This window comes from Ascidia mentula, chromosome 1 (genome assembly GCF_947561715.1).
Source record: "Ascidia mentula chromosome 1, kaAscMent1.1, whole genome shotgun sequence".
In the NCBI taxonomy this organism is placed as follows: domain Eukaryota; kingdom Metazoa; phylum Chordata; class Ascidiacea; order Phlebobranchia; family Ascidiidae; genus Ascidia; species Ascidia mentula.
In genome coordinates, this window is record NC_138566.1 from 2,829,499 (window position 1) to 2,850,745 (window position 21,247).

Sequence of the window (21,247 nt, forward strand, 5' to 3'; positions counted from 1 at the left end):
CAAAACGATGAACCAGCCCGACTTCGAGTGGTAGAGAAACCTCCGTATATTGTCGGTATAACCGCAATCCCTCCTTCTTTCAAGGTAAAGTCTTTGGTGTAATTCCCACAAAAGTGAACATCAAGCAAAACGTTTGTGAAAAAATATGAATGGAAAGACGTAAAAGTACAGGATCGACTCGGCAGGCGTTTAATTTTACGCTTTCAGGTAAGATTCATTTCACTTAAAAGTTGAGGTTTGTCTTTTAAGCATTTTGTGATTTCGAGTAAAAAATGATTACAAAACCGTATATTTTAAGAACATGGAAAATCCTGTGAGTCTCGATAGGAAGTTTCATAAATCCTTTTACAATTTGACAGAACACCTGATAACTTTTAAATTAAATATATATGCGTTGAAACCACATCGTACATTGAAAACAAAAAGTTTTAATTTTAAAAGAACTGCCTCAACCAATCAACGCCCCGACCCTAATCAAGCAAGCAGCCACGCAGCTTACTATTGGTCTAAACAGCCGGACATTCAGAGGAGATGGACCAATCACAAGGACGATTGTTCAGTTTAAAAAGGTTTCCGACTCAACATACAACCACTATGAAAAGTATGTTTGTCGATTGCCATACGATGATGGTTGATAAAATTTATTAATATTCAATTGCTTTTCTGGAGATCCTATATAAAGTACTCGTGTTTAAGTTATTTTAGACAAACTTGTCAGGAAAACAAGTAGTGGAGCAATTATAACTTTTACCACCATGTAAATTGTTTTATGAGCGATTTAGTAGAATTAGTTTGAACACCACTTAAGATGGCAATGGTGTTTTTAACTGCAGTAGCAACGTGTATAACGATACCATCACCATCAGTCCGTTGAATGAATACACCAGCTACCACTTCAGGGTGGTTTTATACAGAGAAGGGGGAGAAAGTGGAAAGGGAGTCCCTGGTCCAGTTGCAACCATTTCAAAATCTTGTGGAAGTAAGTGGTTGTTAATGGTCATGGTGACTGAATGGTCTTTTGGTTGATTTGGTTGCCTGGTTTGTTCGGTGGTTAATGGTTATTTCCAAACCTTTAATCTGGCCAAGAATCTCGACCAGTCTTCCTATACAGCCAATGGGTCGTGAGCCTTAAACCATGTTGCCATTTGTTTGTTCGTTGAGGTATTTTTTTCGTTACAGAGCCAACAGCGCCCCCAGTGATCACAAAATCGTATGCAATTAACAACTCCACGCTTTACATGCAATGGGAAAACCCCGAACGTGAAACACTGAAAGGCGATATTCTGGGTTACAAGATCTTCTACTATCCCCTAGGTGAGGTGGAACGATAAGTTTACGTGGTGTAACGTGGAGACTGAAGACCATACTTAGAGTTGGGTTCTTAACCTGCGCCACATTAAAAATACGTTCGGTATTATATCTTACTGTTATGATAATTCTTAAGTAAATTATTTTAGAAGTAACATGAGTTTGACGTTTCTGTTGCTCTGACGGTACAAGCTTGGGATTTACATTCGTACTTCGGGGATTTTTACCACATCGACTATTTTCCTCAAAAACAAACAGAAGACCTTGATTTTCAGGCCTGAAGCGAAAATACAACATGTACCAGTTGCAGAAACCTGAGGACAAACCCTCGTTTACAATAAGACATCTCACCCCCCACGAAGTATATGGGGTTAGGGTGAAGTTCTATAACTGTGCGGGAGATTCAGATCTATCGAGGGAGGCCAGAGTTACCATGGGTCGACTACGTAAGCTGAATGATTAGTTTTAACGTTTGTGACGATTTTATATCACTGCACGACAAAGCAGGGCCACTGATTTTTATAAACTTACTATTTCTATTGCTTTATCAAATATTTTGTGTTAAAATCATCTGTAATGCATATAAGTACGTTGACCCATATTAGAAAAACACTGCAATTGTGCTGTGCACTTTTAGTGCGGTGTGAGAGGTCAAAGAAGATATCCATAAATCTCCACCAAAAATTTGTACATAGGCCTAACTAATTTTGCTGCACAATAAAGCATGCGAAAAAAGTTAAGTTAATGATTTCTTACAGCAAAGCCGAAAGGACCCAGAGTGACCTATAGTAACCTCACCTCGTCGTCTGTTTCCGTTTCTTGGTTCACTCCAAGCAATTCCAAAATCTACACCATTTTATTTTACGAGGTAAAAGCAAACTTTCTCATCCGTTGCTTTTTCCAGGAGTGATCACGTACATTTACCTGATCAAAATCCACCCACCCGTATTCTCAGGTTCTTAGTTTATCAACAACCTTATGCTGCTTTCTGTTCCCAGATCAGTTTTACAGAAGTTGGCAACGACTCACCCAACGCAATGCGAATGCACACAAACATGTCACAAATGTCACGTGATTTCAACGAGCTCGTACCGCATACGTCATACTCTTTCCACGTCAGAGCTTTTAACCACGAGGGGGCAGGCAACTTCAGTGACGTCATAGTGATTATGACGCTCGAAGATGGTAATTTAACATTTCCCCTTGACAAGATACAAATATTATTGGTATTTGGAGATTTTTTGCGGAAAATTTGAATCCAATTTAAAACTGTTTGAATCGACTTTAAACATGTGCGTTGGTAATTCATATCCTGATTATTAATTGATAATTTTGTATTTCAAATCGTAATTATGTTAACGAACAGTTCCATCCAAACCGTTGAAAGTACGTGCCTCACAAGTGACATCTAGCGGCATCTTCCTAAAATGGAATTCTCCCCAAAACCCGAACGGAGTTTTAAGAAGTTACGAGATTGAGATGAAACAGGAGGAGGGAGATTGGATGAAGTTGAACAGTCAACATCCGGGAAACATAACATCGATAAATATCGTGGTGAGTTTACGATAAATATCGTGGTGAATTTTCGATAAATATCGTGGTGAGTTTTCGATAAATATCGTGGTGAGTCTTCGATAAATATCGTGATGGGTTATATGTGTCTGAAAGTAGCAAAAGACTGTATAAGACGCCCCGGCACGAATACACCATTTAGTAACAACAAATAAATTTAACACTGCATCTGCGTCCACTGAAAGAACCTAATTAGCATTTTGTAACAAAAAATATTTAGCTTGTAAACATTTGCAAGATATGTGGGTCTTGAAAGACGTCTTCGTGACACGGCAAGCTACCAATGACGTAACTTCATGGTTATTCTCTTTTTATTACCTTAAAAATGTTTTTGCTAAAACCCACTCGTACAGGAATTATAGGAAATCCCGCTTTCAAATTGATGTTTAAATTGCAGAGCTTGTTGACCTACACTGTCTATCAGTTTCGCATTCGGGGATATACCATAGAAGCGGGCGACTGGTCTGACGTCACTTCCGTTCGCACAATGAGCGATCGACCCCTCCTCCCCCCACAAAATATTGAAGTTGACGTCATCAACTCCCAGTCTGTGGCCGTGCGGTGGGCGCCCCCTCCCCACTCTGATCACGTGGGCAATGTGACGTCATACAAGGTGATTTACACCGATGACCTGCGTCAGACCAGCGAGCATTGGAGAACCAAGGTAGCATATAATGCATAGAGATAGTTTTCTATAAACCTTGAGCAGATATTTGAAGAGAAAGCCAAAAGCTAATATGCTTATCAAGGAGCACGCAGACGACCAACTGCCTATCTCTGCGCATACCTTGCTGCAACTCATTCTTACTTAGAAGTGATGAAGAACACAGTGGTGTTTTAAACGTCTTCTCAAACGACTAGCATTTGACTTTTCTGTTCAAACTACTTGACTCCAAATTTTTGCACCTCGAGTTGATGGTTTCAAGCTTTTTCAAATATTAGGAGGACATTTTACGTTAGTGCAATGAAAAAAAATAATTAATTCCCACCTAATTAAACCCGTTCAAAATGTACTGTGTGTTTTCACCAGTAGTGTATACTACGCGTACGTCCACGCTCTCAACCACTAACTATATCGGTATCTTCACCCTTTCTTTACTAACGAAAAGTATTTCTGTTTGGGTGTTGTACTTGTAAAGCTCAAAAAAAAATAAATAAAAGCTTTTTTAATTCCTTCTCCAGATAACAAATGGTGAGAAGTTGTCTGTGTTGATCGAGTCACTGAGGGTCGACACGGTTTACGCGTTCAAGATTGCCGCCAAGACTCAAATCTTGGGTCCTTACTCCACACAGATAACAAGGAGAACTGATAAACTTGGTTCGAGTTGTCTGGTTTTATTTTTTTCCGTGTTTGTTGTTATGTTGCTATGTATGGAAAGAGCCATCAATAAATGTCCCACCCCATATACGTCACCAGTAAATTTACCTGCAGTCCTTTATCAGGTTTGCCGCCCCCTCCTGATCAGGCAAAAGTCGTTAACGTGACGTCATTTTCGGCCATTGTGACGTGGAAGGTTAGCAAGTCTTTCCGTATCACCTACGTCAAGATCCGGTTTCTCAGTTCCGGGGGATCGCCGCTGCCGTCTACTGTTCTGGTGGAAACCGAACGACCCGACTGGGTAGAAATCACAAATTTTCTTTTTTTATGATTTTAACCCTATTTGTTTATGATTTCTATGTGGCAAACCTGCAGTGTTTGGTTTTTGCAGGAACTGATTGGTCTCAACCCCTCAACACACTACGAAATTGAACTCATGGCCGGAAATTACGTCGGTTTCAGTTCGCTTAACCCTGTTCTACGTTTCACAACTAAAGCATCAGGTGAATAATTTGAAATCCATCTTCCCAGGCAGTTGGCAAACCGTCATACCAATATGATCTTTTCTATTTGTATTTAAATATTTTATATGGATCGTTGAAATGTCCTAAAAATAAGACAGTTTGGTACGCTAAATCGAACTGAAAACGCCTTTGTTGCGGCATTTTTAAAAATAACACAAAAAAAATGATTGTTGTTCTCTCCTCAGAAACCCTTGATGCATCCAATACCAACAACGTTGTTCCCACTGGACAAACTTGGGTGTTTAAGATTGTTCTTGCTGTTCTGGGTGGAGTTATTTGTGTCATCATCATAATGTTTATTGTTATCTATTGCCGGTATTTTCACTTAAACTTATGTATGCTTAATATGGTTACTCCGTAGCTTAATTCACCTGCAAGCTTCATGTTCTGTTCAACACTTTGAAAAAGTTTTTATTTCCTTAAACTTTCTGTCAATAACCAGATATTTTAAACCTTAATAAACATTTTCATGCAACACAAATCAAAATAACGAATCAAAAATATTTTCCACCAGATGTCGCAAGGGCGCACAGCAGGCTTGTCCGAGTCACGTGGAAATGGATTCAGTTTCAACCAACAACCGACACTCAACATTCGGTTCTTCGTCACAAGGTGGCGGTATTAACTCGCGTTCCGGAACAATGCTTTCCGTTAATTCGAAACACTCGACAAACTCACGGGCGCCGTCGACTTACTCCGGACAAGTAAGTTACTCGCATTGGTTTTTCGATGTCAGAAATTTAAGGGTGAATTGACAGAAAGTTTGTTCATTAATTTTATTTTCCATGTTCTTTGTAATCTTTATTGGGCGTGCTTTGAAACCATGTTAAAAAAAAGTCACGAAAAAATCCAGAACCTGGGCGGGCGATTGGCAGCATTGGTTAAGCAATAACTCTGGCAGAGTCGCAAGAACAAATACTGATTTGACTTTGGTAGATTTCAGTAATTTCGAATACACAGTTTAGCGACTTTATAACACTAAAAATGGTTTCCATAAAATGAATTCGGAAACCTCGTATTTGTACACTTGGAAACGTTTAAAGATTTCATAAAATATCGTATCGACCATTAGATATTCCCGGAATCTCTGATTCTCCCGTGGGAAAATATTCTGTTCGAAGATATTCCACTCGGAGTCGGAAATTTCGGCCAGGTTGTAAAAGCTATTGTCCAAAAAGATGGGAAGATTATTCAAACTGCTGTGAAGATGCTTAAAGGTATATTATATAAATACTTACATATTCCTCTCAATTAACTTGACATTGTTTGATGACTAATCAAACTTACGAGAGAAATTAGCATTCTTGCAGATAATACTACATGATAAGATGAACTTATGGGGCGTTTTGACCAAGGGTGATGATCTTTGGAATCGCAAATATCTAATTGCATAAGATATTATTATTTAAATATAACAATATTCCTTAGAAAGCCATTTGCTGCAATGAAATAAACATGGTAAGTGAATAAGCAGTCGCAGAAACGATGTAAAACGTGTATAACCGTTTGTTTGATTGATGTTTGAATCAACTTACAGATATTTTTAAGATTATTTTAATATCTATGATAAATTGTCAACAATTTCTGGCCAGTAGTAAGACAAAAAGTTCACAAGATCCATTATCACCTTGCAGACGGCAGCACCCTTGATGACAAACGTGACTTTCTCGCCGAACTTGACACGATGGTCCGCATCGGGCATCACAAAAACGTTGTGTCGTTAGTGGGCGCTTGCGAACACGACAACGCGATGTATCTTTGTACCGAGTTCGCTCCCAACGGTAACCTCCTCCAGTTTCTGCGCAAGAGCCGTAAAGCGGATGACTTGGATGGTAGTTATACGACTCTGTCTCAAACTCAGCTGCTCCAATTCGCTTTTGACGTTTCCCAGGGGATGTCGTACTTAAGTGAAAAACAGGTTTGAATTAAAGATTTATTCTAGAAAGTCCTCAGACTTGTCCATGCGAATCGACCCCGCGTGTTTAGGAGAATACCAAGTTTGTCCAATACCCCAAATCAAACCAAAACCAGCACTTGAACATGATGCATTAGTTCCATGGCACGCCAGCAAAGGGCTTTCTAAGAAATTATACAATTTATATTTTGTTATGTATTCAAAACAAACTAACTTTTTCTAAAAGTTAAACACCAACCTAGTTGTTTATAATAAAAATATTCATTACAATGCAATGTTCAACTGTTGCAATCAAAGCATCACCTGTGGCTTGCAAGGTAATTCAACCATTTCAATTCGTTCCCAGTTAATTCACCGTGATTTGGCGGCACGCAACATCCTCCTTGGAGATCACCTCATCTGCAAAGTCGCCGACTTCGGTTTGTCACGTGGTGAGGGAGTCTACGTGAAGAAAACAGTTTCGCGCTTACCCATACGCTGGATGGCGATAGAGAGCCTCAACTACAACGTTTATACTTCGAAAAGCGACGTGTAAGTCGAAATTCGTGGATTCCGCTGGTTTGGTTTGTGATTTGTGAATTTGCTGTGAAAAGCACGTTTGTAGTGAGCTGTACGGTGACAAAAAGCTAGCTTATGTATAGATGTTCGGTTCAAATTTGCAAAGCACTTTTATTGTAACTAAACTTGCCTACGCCTCCGGAATTTAATCAACAATAATTTATTTTTGTTGCCAAGTTGGTCCTTCGGCGTCTTGCTGTGGGAGATAGTCAGCCTTGGGGGAACCCCCTACTGTGGGATGTCGTGTGCGGAGTTATACGAAAAGTTGCCGACGGGTTTTCGAATGGACAAACCGATCAACTGTGACGACGAAGTGTACGTTCATTCACTGGGGTTTCAATCAGTGATTATATTTGATGCAAAAGTTATCTGAACATCTTTTGGATCCGAGAAAGTATAAAAACCTATAATCAAAGATTAACAACTGAATAAGAAAACGCCCCGTATTTGTTTGGTGGCTTTGTAACAATACAGCAGACTCATCCGAAAAACATTACTAACAATAGTTTCAACTTGCTCCCCACACCTGTGCCACATTCGTGGCTTGTGGTAGCTTCACTGAAACTAAGGCCGGAAGTAACCGCACTCTGATATTTGTGATGTGTTACTTAATGTATATTTGTTTGCAGTTATGCTCTGATGTATCAATGCTGGAAAGATCGTCCTTACGACCGACCCACATTCTCACAGCTCTGTATCGCCCTCGAGCGGATGTGTGACGCCCGGTCGAGCAGGGTTAGTTGGCGACAATTTATCATTGATGCTTTGCAAACTATGTCACTCGGCGGTTGATTGGTAGCATTGGTTAAGCTGATAAAAACCAGATCGGTATTTGTGGACAAGATATCCTGGGTTCAAATCCCGGTGTGCTAAAAAAAATAAAATATTATGTCAGTAAATCATAAATAGTCCACGGTGAATTTTGCATTAACATTGCACCACAAGGTTTTTCACACTACTAGGAACGCAGTAATAATTTGGAAACCTTGATCTAGTTACATTAGAGCTATGTTTGTGTTGTTTGTGAACAACCAAAGTATTTTTCTTTCAGAATTATGTGAACACAGCTATATTTGAAGACTTTAAGTTTGCCAACATTGACGTTAACGAAGAAGAAGGCTGACCGTTTCAAATGACAAATTCGACGATAAAAAAAGATAACTTACTAAAGTGAAGAGTATAAAGAAGTGCAACTACGGAGTTATAGAACTGACACTGATACGACGTATTGCAGAAAGCAAAGAGTTATGTTATTATAATTCTCATGAATCGGTTTTGACCTTGTGTTCAGGCCTTGCGTAATACCAAACGCTGATAAAAATAGATGAGCTTCCTAGAAATTGATTTCGTAACGTCTCTGTTGCGTAACATTTGACATGATGATATTTTTGCAAACAAACAATTGTAAATTTAGGATGAAACTGATCCACCATTCGACTAGATCATCAGGATTTGCCCTCGGTTGTTTTATTTCTCACATTATTGTAAATAAAACACTTGGGCCACTGCCCTGTGGTTTAATTTGTGATACGATTTCTATCCTAAATGACTCATCGTAAATAAACATATTGCTGAGTCAAAAGAAGCTTCTGGCTGTTGTGTTTGTTAAAGAAAGAAGATTAAAAAAAGGAACCAACCAGGATTTACTAACCGACATTCATACTGTTGTATCTGGTTAGCATAAAAGTCATAGCGGTAAGGCTAGCATACCAGAGGTTATTATTACCTTGGACTTTGTTAACTAACGCAATTTGGTTCGGTTTTATATTATTGTTATTTGTATTATAGACAATATAGTGAAGGATTGAAAAGAAATAAGAGTTTGTGTGGCAGTTTTAGGTCGATCACCGTGATTAGGTTGTGGATACCTTGATTTTTACAGTCACAAGCAACAAAACAAATATACACCTTTGTTTGAAAGAATGTACAGTCTCATTTAGTTTAAAAACATGTAAGGTAGCGACAAAACCGAATAGGTTCAGAAAAAGAAGTAATGACTTTACCGATCATGAATTACCTGATCGAAGACAAGATGGGTACAGATATTCAGGGCAGGTCATCAACATAGGAAACCAATTTATGATTCAGTTTATGGGCAAATTAACAAGAAAAAGGAAAAGTACTACGTTTTGGCTACATTGGTTTGTTAACACATAGAATTACGGGTGCCTCTAAAATACCATTGTAGGCACTGTAGGCATCGACTCATTGTATACGATGCTTAGACTCCATGCCTACGATGCCTACAATGGGTTTTTAGAGGGACCGTAGAATTACAATACCTGCTCGAGAAAGCAAATTTCCTGAAACATAAAAAGGTTAATGGAAACTTGAACTCCACTGAACTTTTAAACTTTGATGCACCATCCTTTAAAACTTTACTTCTTACATAGTAGGTTCAATAAAATAAGCTGGTGTTGTTGATTAAAGTTTGTTTGTGCTGTTGAAGTTTTTTTGTGTCTTGCTTCCTGAAAAACAATGTACAGTTTTGAAGGAAACTTCCGAAGTCTTCCCCAAGTGTCGCTCGGAGGAAGAAGCAAAGAAGTAAGTTGATATCCAGATTGGAAAAAATGTCGTGGTGGAGGATTCATCCACCACATACTTTTGCGAAAATTTACTGATAATCCGCGCAATATTAATGAGCTAATGCATTAACATACGAAAAAATGTTGTGATCGTTCGCGCAATTAACGATCGCCAGAACAAAATCCTCTGCACAAAAAACATACTTTCCAATCTGGGTTGATATTGCTACCCAGCTATGTGTGACCTAAGCTCAATGTCCAAAATGAAAGTTTGCCGTCTACTCTCATTCTCACACATGTGCAACTATCTCCTGACATAGTAACTGAGTATCTCCTGACATATTTATGTTTACCCTTTAGTGTTTTGTTGTTATTTTAATCTGTTTGTTGTTGATAGGAAAAATACAATAAAGCATCGTTGCTGCGCAAAGCACACGAGGAGCGCCTGAAAAGAGAAGTAAATACTGTTCTATGTACTTCCATGTTTTATGTAAATTGTCGGATAAATATGTTTCTTGTAAAAAATGTTTACCCTGTGTTTGTCTCCAATACTGTTTTACATGAATTATGAAATAAACATGTTTTTACATGAATTATGAAAAAAACATGTTTCTTGTAAAAATATTTGCTTTATGTTTGTCTCCTGGAAAATCTTTTCAAAATAATGTAGCTTAGAGAAAATTTTTGGTAATTTACTTTCTGTTTTTCAATTGCGTTTTATGTCCATTCACTGTAAAAAAAACATGCGTATACATTAATATGTCAATATATCTATGCCATATGCAATTAATATGTTTTGCCACAGAATGCAAGGAAGGAATTAAAGAGTTCAATAATTCTGCAGTCCACCGTCAGATCATTCCTCGTTCGAAGGAAAATCAAACAAACTTTCCGAGAGATGTTTGACGAAGATAAAAATACAAACCTCGATCCCATACTTCTCAAGCATGTTGTCAGACAACTTTGTTTCTTTTATGATGGAACTTGTGATACAGAAAGATTGGTAAATAAATTGACCTAAGTAAATGTTGTTGTAATCTGTTTATTGTTTTTTTCTGTGAATCCTAGTTAGTTGTAATGAATGTGGTTACAAAGTCATTTGTTCATTTCAAGTACTAAAGAGTAAATAATTGACTTGAAATAAACAACAAGTAAAGGGGGAATTAGAAATATAAAAGTTATTTCATTTGTTGTTTAATTCAGTTGTGAATTTTTCTGTATTTAATGTAGGTTTGGTTGTGTCGTGTCCTTCTCAAAACTTCGACTTCTGATTTGTTGCAAATTTGTTCCCCACATATGATGTCACAAGTCATTGTTCTCTGCTGCAGGTGAGACATTTCTTATTATAAATATCTTGCTGATTTGATTCTAATGCAAATTTTATTACGTGGCATTGTATTGGTAATCTTGCATATCACATTATGAGATCACAGTACAATCATTTCTTACTTTCGTATAACAAAGTTTTTCTTCCTGCGAGGTTTGAACTCACAATCTTCCACAGATCCAGTGGTTTTGAGTTTAAAACACAACTGGGTCTTACAGTTTATCGTGCACAAGTGGCCAAGATTTGGCTCAGCCAAGATCCTGCATTTGACCTCATAAATTTATTGATAACAGAAAAAATACTATCTTATTTCATTTCTATCTTCATCACACGCTTGGTTTAAAATATTCACAAAAAATACTTTACGTTTTGGTCATTTAGCATTGAAATGCATCATTCCATGTCATTTTTATATTCATGCAGATGCTTGTTGTCTGATACACCGACGTCTGCTGCCATCCCACTCCGCATGCTGGAAACTCAAATGCAAAAGTTCTTGTCGGCAGAAAATGATGAAAGTTTGAGATTAAAAAAGTCTTCGTACATGTGGCAAAGAGTAATCAAACACGGTGAGTTAAAAAACAAAAATCGCATGTTTTCTTAATACGAACATCTTTGTGAAGGTCACCTTCGTTGGTGTAAAATGTTAAACCAGTTGTTGCTCTTGCTGAAATTGCTTGTTAATATGGGATTTATGTTGACATTAACGCTGAATCCAAAAAAATAATTTAAAATTTCAAAAGTGTTCTCCTTATTTGCAGACTTTTTTGCAAGCATACTCAAAGTGTTTGAAAAGAAAGTGCCTCGTGACATTGAAGCTCCATCTAGTGGTAGTTCTCGTAACCCACAACTGCAGCTGGCAGAGAGTTTGCTGGATATTATTAAACAACCCTTGGCGTTTACAAAGTGTTTGAAGGAATATCATCAGAACGAGGCATCACACAAAACATCCGACACTGAAAAAATCCTACACTCACAGACTGTTGACCAGATTTTGAGTCGATTCTGTTCTGACATTTTGTGCCGCAACATGACTCATCAAATTTACCACTACATCTTGCCCATGCTGAGTCGCTCCACCGATTTGCCTAAAAATTATTTAATTTCTTTTGTTGAAAATCACATTGTTTCGGAAGAGGGTTTACAAATAAAAAGAAACCTCCATCTCTTTGCATCAGTGGTTGCGCTGATGAAACATTCCTTTGGTAAGTTATTTTTGTATTTTATCTTCCTTGTTGTTATTTTTCTTTTTTCTATTTGCAAATGGTAATTTTCAACATTTATCAGACTTAGAAACACAACTCACAGGTTTTCTCATAATTTTGAGTATAAAGAGACTGGCCCATATTGCTATTTTCACTGTCATGTTCAAACTGACGATGGCATAAGTTTTTGCCGAAACGTCTTCTTTTAAACATGACAGTGTTAATAGCAATGTGGGCCAGTCTCTTTATACTCAGAGTTATCAGACTTTCTTTAAAAATGCATGTGTTGCAATAGAGAAGCATAGAAGAGTAAAATGTGTTCTGTCACTGCTTTTAGACACAATAAGTAACAAGAAGTCATTTCTGGCGATTGTTCAATGGCTCATTCCATCCGTTCCTCGATATGTAATCCCTGGCGCAACAGAAAGTGATGATTCTTCGGATGAGGACGAATGTGTCGAGATGATGGATGTGTCAACATGTGATTGGGTAAGATGTTGCCATGGTTTCAGAAGTAAACAGAGTTTTAGTTGTTTACTGATAATTGATTTTAGTTGACCTATGAGTTATACTTTAAATATATATATAAATAACTTTTGTGAGTGTAATTATCAGGTATATTTACTTTCGGTTGTGGCATGGCTGTTCTTTATTCATGGGTATTAATAATTTGTGATATATGTTAATAACTTGTTCAATTTCCTTTATTTTGATTTTTTAAATTCTTTTCTTTTTAGGATATCCCATTATCGCAGCTCGGAAAAGATTGCATCGAGTTTCTCACCTCCTCAAGTTTCGCCGACTATTTTATGAAACACGACTTGCACCAAACTCAAGCAATATCAACTTTTTGTGAAATTTCTTATCACCTTCTTTCCAAGATGAGGATTTCCGTTCATACAAATAGGTTTGAATACCAACTTTGTAACCATTTTGTCCATGTGAACTCATGAAATTATGTCACTCTTTGTTAAAATTGTTATGTTAATAGCATATACTTATAGTGTGTGTTACTTTTACCAGAAAATGTGTGTTGCTATTCACAGAGCCAGGGATAATTAAAACGTATCAACCATTATTTCAATAAATTTTAACATCATTTCTGTTGTAGATTTCTTTACACACTTGCTTTTTCCCCGGTATTCTTGAAGAACTTATGGAAGTCGATCGTTAGTTCGAGAGCCCAGACAAGAAACAGCATGATGAGGTGTGTTGCTAGACGGCCCATATTCCTATTAACATTGTCATGTTTAAAAACGTTTCGGCAAAAAGTTATGCCTTCATCAGTTTAAATGACGCGGTCTGTGTACAAGTAATGTTTCATACAATGGTATGACTGACAAGAATTAAAATGGCTGATCCGGCTAGGCTACAATACTTGGGCTGTGAAGCCTTTGAAACTAATGATTTAAATGACAATATATGAGTATATACTTTTAATAAATACTAACCTAATTTTTAGTTTATCAAGTATTCGAGCTTTGCTTGATGGCTGTCACATGACCGAGGCATCCATGCATGACCTCGTCATCCGACTGGCCACATTTGCTTCGTTATTTTCACACAATCTACTGTCTCTGCATGATGTTGATTTCTATGCTGGTGAGTTGCATCACAATTCTACAGAATATTGCATTCAAATTATGCAGTACTGAGAAATAGCTTAAAAAATTAGCTTTACTCCTTACACAACTTGTGTGTTGAGCATGCTCTGGTATTTATTGATCCTGCTGGTAAAAATTTAATAGACTTTTGCAGTTAAATCTGGGTCATACTTTTAAGTTATTGTAACTTATCTCATTATTTAATGTTATTATAACACCACTGTGTGTAGTTTTGACACATGTTATATTTCAGGATCCTCGAGCAGCCACAGTCTGTTCAGCATCGATGAAATTGTCATAATTTCTTCTACACTTCGTGATGTTTGTTTGTGTTTTGTGAAGATTATTTTGCCCGAGACGAGAACTCATAATGTTGACTATGACGTCAGGTATATACTAAAGTGTTTTTTAGAAGCAAGAATGCCCAAGTGTTTCTTGTGTACAATCGCCTTATCAAGCGTAAAACCAAAAATTTAAGAAAAACTTAAAAAACGCGGTGACCAGTTTTACATCTTGTTAATCCATTGTGGAAATCCTTCCCATTCCATTACGAATGCAGTGACCCCTTCAATTATAACACAAGCATAGAAATATACGTCTCCTAACAACACATTGCATGAAGTGTTTGTTGGTAACAACGCAGATTCCAACTTAAATATTTATTCCACATACTCTGTACAACATTATTGGAAGATAGGTCATCAGGAACATACTCTTTACATATGGATTATCGATCAGTTGTTTGTGTTTTGAAGGGAGGTGTATCACTGTCTGTCCACGGGCAAGTTAATTCGATTTGCTGCAACTCCCGTGACCAGCAATCGACCACTCGACATTCCCACAGCTGCACTTTGTTTCAAGGTGAGAAAGTGGAGATTGTTTTTCGCTGTGGTTAATATTTGGCCGGTTACTATTTAATATTTTTTCAGTTTCTGAAAATTTGACTAAAAACAGGAAATAATCGTTGATTTTATGCTGAAAAAACATGAAAAATAAAAAAAAATATTTTACGCTTGAATAACATTGAAAAACACATCGCATAAAACATTGGCAACAATATTCGCTTAAACAGTTTTACCAGCTTTAGCTAAAGTTTCGAGTTTGTTAAAATCTTTACAAATTGTCAGGTTTGTTCCCGGCTTCTCAACCAACTCCATACCCGCCACACGAGGCGCTCTTTCGCTAAGGACGATATTTGGTTGTCGAGCGCGATCACGATCGGCGACGATCGATCAAAATATCTCTCGAACAACTGGAGAAGGCGACGTCTCCGTAACGACAACATAGCGGCCCACATGGCTGGTGAGAAGTCTAATAAAATTTCCCTTTGCTGTGATTTGTTGCTGGCAAAAATGTCTTTGTGTATTTCATGCAAAGGGGTTATTTTGGCCAATCTCGCTTGTTAAATTAGTTTTTTCGGTCGCTATTAACCCGAACTCTGTCCCACAAGACACAATACTCAAATATATTTCAAATATTTATAGCCGTTTAAAAATATTTCAAAACCAATAATTATATTTCCTTAAGAGTTGTCCAGCAGTTTATATTACAAGCTTCTTTTATCTTTGTGTTAACAAAAGAATATTGGCAGTAAATTATTACAGCTCTCCTCCACTTTGTACGTTTCTAACATTACCACTCGAAGGTTTGTGTCAAGATTAAAACAAAGCCACATTACTCAGAAGTGTTTCTTGCATATCAATAAAGTGTGGCCCGACCCCTCTTAAGCTACTTATATTTAACATTCCTCTGCTTATATACTTAACAGATCCATCCGATGAAGATCTTCCAATTACAATCACGGAAGCTCGTCAACTTTCCGTTCTCACCACTCTACCATTCGTTGTCCCTTTCCAAACCCGAGTTCAGATATTCACCGTAAGTTTTGTTTTACTGGAGGGAAAAATTGGAGGAATTAAGTGGAAGGTTCCAACAAATGTGCTGTAATTTAGTTCAAGCAAAATAATAAGTCAACAATAAAAATGATATCCGAAAATTGTGAATTTTTTCCTCACATTCGTAATTTAACACGTTGAAAGACCGACCTAATTCGCAATAATCTTATATACGTCACCGTGTTTTCAGACGATGTTGAGTCAAGATCGGCAGTCACGTGAGTCGAATCGCGATGCACTTCTTCACGATGCAGGACTCGAGGATTCGCCGACCAGAATCCGAGTCACAGTGAGGAGAGATTTTTTGTACGAAGACGCTTTCAACGATCTCTCGGAGCACAACGGTGAGAGAGAACGTTTGTTGGTTTAAACTTCATTGGGAGATAGGAAATCGTCTCAAACTTCGCGAAATGCATGTTCCTGTAAATACGAAGATCTTGTTGCTTACTAAAGAATTTTCATCATGAAATAAAGTTTTTTTTCTTAATACACTGTCAGTTACAAGGGTTGGACAAGTTTTCTTGTATTTTTGTTAAGAACCCAAGAGTGCGTTTTGTTATTCTTACAGCTGTAAGACAACAGTTTTGCATTACATTTAATTCGTGCTGTTTGGGGCTTTTCCTTCTCGGCGATATAATTTGTGAATAATATCAAACCCAAGCTGTTCATTTACCAAAAAAATTCGTCACAATAACCTAACGCAAGACAATTGCCAATACCTGCACACGACTATCGTTATTCTACAAATAGACTTGGGGAAGTGATGATAAAATGTGGCATTATTCTGTTCCATCGGTCCAACTACTTTTACCATAACAAACAATAAAAAGGCATGGTTTATTTCCTTATTCAGCTCCTGATCTGCGACGCGTTCTTCGAGTTAGTTTCGTCAACCAAGCTGGAGCATCAGAAGCCGGTTATGGAGAGGGGGTTACCCGCGAATTCCTTCAACAAATCGTCAGAACCGCTTTCGACCCGAAACGGGGCCTCTTCCAACTCGCGGGAGAATCGGGCCTTTATCCGAATCCTCACGCCTCGAGGTTGTTCGAAGACTCGCGACGTCACTTCCGGTTTCTGGGTCGTCTTCTCGGCAAGGTTGGTTGAAATAATTTTGACGAATGCATTAGTTTGGAGAATTGAGCGTGTAAGTTTTTGCTGAGTCACAAGTGCAAAAGTGCAATCCCCTGTGATTGGGAGTGTGACCTAAACTGCGTGGGCCGAACTTTGTAAAATTTAAAACAAACATGTATATTTTTTTTAAATTTAAAACAAACATGTCTATTTTTTTTTAAATTTAAAACAAACATGTATATTTTGTTGAACTTTTGTGCAGAGCACGTGGGATATTTTTGTGTTTCAAGAATTTTGTACTGAATGTGAAAACAAATATTTTGTTGAATTTCAGATCCTCTACGAAGGAATGCAAGTCGAACTTCCTTTCGCCGCATTCTTCCTTTGCAAATTGTTACGTCACAAAACCAGTGACGTCGACATCAATCATCTCCAATCGCTCGACCCTGATTTTTACAAGTGAATATTTAATTAAGAATATTTAGAATACATCTTAAGCAAAACAAATCTATGAGGTTTTAAACCACTTTTTTATCTCATTTTCCCACTTTCAGTTTAAACGTGATCTTTTATTTTCCACAGGTTTTAATTGTTTTTAATTGAGGATTTAATTATTGTATTTTCGCTAAATCTATTATACGTTTTCGACCGCATGGCAAGGTGTGCACGACACACACTAAATGCAGAATATAATATTTCTTTTCCAACAACTTCTGAATATTTCGATTAATGCCGATTAATTACCCACCTATACAAATCTATTATTTCCCACCGGTTAAGAACCACTGTTTGAGACCACAGACAGAAATAATGTTTGCATCACAACCAGAAAACACACATAACCGTGACTTTCTTTCCATCCCAGAAACCTGATGTTTCTTCGTTCGTACGAAGGAGATGTAGCAGATCTCGATCTCGACTTCACGGTTGTCGATGATCGTTTTGGTGAAACCACAATAACTGAACTCGTCCCAAACGGACGTCAGATACCCGTTACCAATGACAACAGAGTGAGGTAAACCAAACAATTTGTCCTGATGACTCTCTGTATTAATACCAGAAACAATATGTCTATAATAATGTTATTGCAAGAAGAGCCATAGCAGTATAACAAGCAAACTTGTCGCTTCCAGGTACATCCACCTCCTCGCCAACTACAAACTCAACGTCCAGATGCGTGCAGGTTGTGACGCATTCCGTGAAGGTTTATCATCGGTCGTTCCGATTGAGTGGCTCCGAATGTTCGACCACCGTGAGTTCCAAACCCTCATATCTGGGGCTGAGGCATTGATTGATATCCCTGATATTAAACAACACGCCGTGTATTCAGGTTTGGGAACATTTTGTTTTCTACGAAACGTATTTTTGTTGTTGTATGAGGTGATGGTCGTTACTGCAAATTATATTATATAGTTATCCGTGCCGTTGTTTTTCCTTTCGTGAGATGTAAACTCTCTGAAACGCACACACGCAGGGGTTTTTCGAACAGTCTTGTTGGATAACAGGCGAAACGTCGGTTAATAAAGTTAAAACGTCGGTTAAAACTATTAATTTACAATATGCCTGGCAGCAACAGAAACATTATATTTTTCGAACACTTTATGCTCGCTTTACCCATGGGCCTGCCACTAAAATCGGTGATAATGTTTGGCCCGTGTTTCGATAAGTTTGCCAACCCCTGCTCTTAAAGTAAATTCGTTAAAATCAAAATAAATTTCCAACTTCTTTATCTAACAGGGGGTTACACAGCTGACCACGAGGTTGTCAAGTTATTCTGGAACGTGTTTGACGATTTCACTGAAACGGAGAAAAGAAAATTGCTTTTGTTCGTTACCAGTTGCTCCCGACCACCATTACTTGGTTTCAAAGTGAGAACTATAATAAAGTGATTTAAAAACTTTGGCAAATAACCACGTATCGCCAGAAGATTGGTGCTTTCGGGAAATGGACGTTGCAATATTTTTCGTGAAATGGCGTGTTGTAAAATTTGGAAATGTAAGCGAGCAAGTATCCAGTTGGGAGTGACAAAGTTTGTGAATGAAAATGTGTAGTCTTTTCTCCGACGTCTCTCTTTTAGTGTTAATTCAACTAGAAAAAAGTCTTTTTCAACAAAAATAGCAAACAATAAACTCAGCATCCTTTTGGGAGGGTTTCTCATATCAACATCTTTTAAAAAAACTCTCTCCTTACAGGAAATGCACCCACCATTTTGTATCCACAAAGGTGGGGAATCCGATCGTCTGCCAACTTCATCAACCTGCCTAAACCTTCTACGCCTGCCAGAATACGACAATGCAGTTCAAATGAAACAGAAACTTCTGTACTGCTTGAACAGTGAATCTGGCTTTGAGTTGTCCTGAGATGTTTATAATGCACAATTCTAATTTCTTTTTTTTATTTAGGTGTTTGCTATAAAATGTTATTGCGCCAATCTTTTGTGATGTGCTCATTTTTAGTTTGTTTTAAATTCTGTTACTCTTAAGAGTATGAAACACTTTTTGCTCGATCTTTTCCTGATATTGAGTATTTCCTTTTTCGTTGTATTCTGGTTTATTGACTAAAGATGGCAGATCGATATTAAAACATACAACCAAATGTTTGTAAAAGAAATCATCGATTCAGATTTTATTCTTCTCGGAAAAAGATTATTTTTAAGAATTTTTGTTCCTAGTTTAGCCTTAAAATAACATGCGAAAAAGGGCAACAGACAATCAAGTCAGCTTCAGGCATCAGAGTGATAAAAACTACAAAGTGTACAAGTCAGTTGGTGTATCAACTCCAAACTGGAGGTGGTTGCCCACAAAAAGCAGGTTTTTCACAACTTGTCGAAATCCCTCCACGCTTGACCTCAGATAGGTTTGATTTTGAAGTGAAGACCAATCAGGGAAAATACCATACATTTCAAATCCTGCAAGAAACAGAAAATTTTGACAAAAGCTCCTGTGTATAGTGCATGGACATAAAGCTTACTTGTTTTTTGCTGATAAAAAAGGGCGGAAAAAGACAAAAAATATATCAGAGTTCCATTACCTGCACCAAATAGTAGAAGCATCTGAGACCGTTTGGATCTTTGCATTCGTTAACATCAACCAGCGATCCAATTTTCGAGGTTGTGAATGAAATGTGCTCTTCACCAAGAACAATTTCCAGCTCCTAATGCATTAAAAAATCATCACAAAAAAGAACGGCAAGTATATATTTAAAAGTCATTTTTCAATACAAAAAAATATGGTTATAATTAATATTTACCTGCCGTCCCACTCGGTCAGGCTTTGGCCACAAGGTGTCATCCTCCTTCATAATTTCTGAATCTTCAATGATCCGTTTTAGCTCCTCTAGAATAGCTTTATGTACGAATGCTTCTTTGCGGATCATTGTGTCATTCTTGTAGTTGGAGTTGTTGGCATAACGAAGTTTGCCTACATACAGAACAAATAAAACTTGTTTAAAAAAAGATAACAGAATTTAGATAAATAAACATGTAATGTTAAGATATGTCGCTGATTTGGATGCTGTAAAATAAAATATAGTTGACATTATGGCTTTTAAAAGGGAAAGAATTATCGACAATAATTTGACTTCCCTGACGATTAAAACCGTTTTCACACATTCTTTGACAAAAAGCTTTTAAGATGTACAAGTGGTAATTACATTTCTGGATTTAAAGGTATGTTAAGTAGTCATAACTTAAGTCATATTTAACTACTTGAAATATTACCGTCTGGTCGAAATTCAAATTCCAAAAATTCGTGGCCGAACTTTCCTTTGTGTCCCACATAATATCTTAAATAAAATTCGGACCCCATTGTGTAGTTAAGTTCACTAACAGATAAATCCGCTTCTTTCCACAAATTTTCCTGAGACAAAATGTAGAAACCTCGCGTCGTTTTGAAACGTACAAATTACCGGGTCAGTGGCGTTATTTTATTAAAAAAGGATTTTATTGAATGTTTGACACTTTACCAGCGAATCCTTTATAAACAAAAATAGGTCTTGTTTAATAATTACATTGTAATTGTTTGATTGTTACTGTTTCTTCGTTACTCGATTTTGACAATTTTCTTTGCTGAATACTCAAATTCATCGTAGTAATAAAATAGATGCTACAACTAAATGCGTCAAAAAACTTTGAACTATAATATAATTTAATATGTATTTAAATTCTATCTAAATATGCAGCACATTTGCATTTGAAATAGTTGTATTTTAATTAATGTATTTCCGCAGCGATACACCACATGCGACAAGGTTTGTGTCGCTTCACGTTTTGGTTTTTAAAGTTTTTTTTGCAAGGATTGTTTTTTGCTAAATTTTCCGAATTTAGACACCTAAACCTTGAACTGACGTGGTTGGCTGACACTCATGTAATCTACGTATATTGTGTTTTCCAATGTTGCATAAAATTTGTTTGTTTTTGTTGCTGAT

General features: G+C 37.2%; 3 protein-coding genes across 3 annotated transcripts; 2 read left to right on the top strand and 1 right to left on the bottom strand.

The window, feature by feature from the left end:
* Positions 1–131: 131 nt before the first annotated feature.
* Positions 132–8,620, top strand: LOC145907493 (angiopoietin-1 receptor-like). The gene is made up of 20 exons (XM_082994906.1): positions 132–207; positions 442–601; positions 834–979; positions 1,180–1,314; positions 1,584–1,754; positions 2,067–2,176; positions 2,307–2,493; positions 2,675–2,862; positions 3,278–3,544; positions 4,063–4,198; positions 4,324–4,499; positions 4,590–4,701; positions 4,908–5,037; positions 5,237–5,426; positions 5,795–5,939; positions 6,357–6,640; positions 6,984–7,168; positions 7,373–7,510; positions 7,825–7,930; positions 8,247–8,620. The coding sequence occupies exons 1-20, from the start codon at positions 150–152 to the stop codon at positions 8,316–8,318; spliced, it is 3,096 nt and encodes a 1,031-aa protein (XP_082851032.1). The 5' UTR covers positions 132–149; the 3' UTR covers positions 8,319–8,620.
* A 972-nt stretch (positions 8,621–9,592) lies between these two features.
* On the top strand, positions 9,593–19,196 carry LOC145917760 (ubiquitin-protein ligase E3C-like). Its single transcript, XM_083003035.1, has 21 exons — positions 9,593–9,739; positions 10,118–10,177; positions 10,526–10,723; positions 10,951–11,048; positions 11,471–11,616; positions 11,809–12,252; positions 12,590–12,741; positions 12,990–13,159; positions 13,364–13,459; positions 13,715–13,854; positions 14,110–14,245; positions 14,612–14,717; positions 14,984–15,158; positions 15,625–15,734; positions 15,942–16,095; positions 16,605–16,846; positions 17,157–17,281; positions 17,688–17,837; positions 17,956–18,152; positions 18,560–18,690; positions 19,015–19,196. The coding sequence occupies exons 1-21, from the start codon at positions 9,674–9,676 to the stop codon at positions 19,180–19,182; spliced, it is 3,264 nt and encodes a 1,087-aa protein (XP_082859161.1). The 5' UTR covers positions 9,593–9,673; the 3' UTR covers positions 19,183–19,196.
* A 171-nt stretch (positions 19,197–19,367) lies between these two features.
* On the bottom strand, positions 19,368–20,705 carry LOC145917761 (protein mago nashi homolog 2). The gene is made up of 4 exons (XM_083003036.1): positions 20,541–20,705; positions 20,072–20,241; positions 19,853–19,975; positions 19,368–19,730 (listed from the first exon to the last, which is right to left on the bottom strand). The coding sequence occupies exons 1-4, from the start codon at positions 20,626–20,628 to the stop codon at positions 19,671–19,673; spliced, it is 441 nt and encodes a 146-aa protein (XP_082859162.1). The 5' UTR covers positions 20,629–20,705; the 3' UTR covers positions 19,368–19,670.
* Positions 20,706–21,247: the final 542 nt, after the last annotated feature.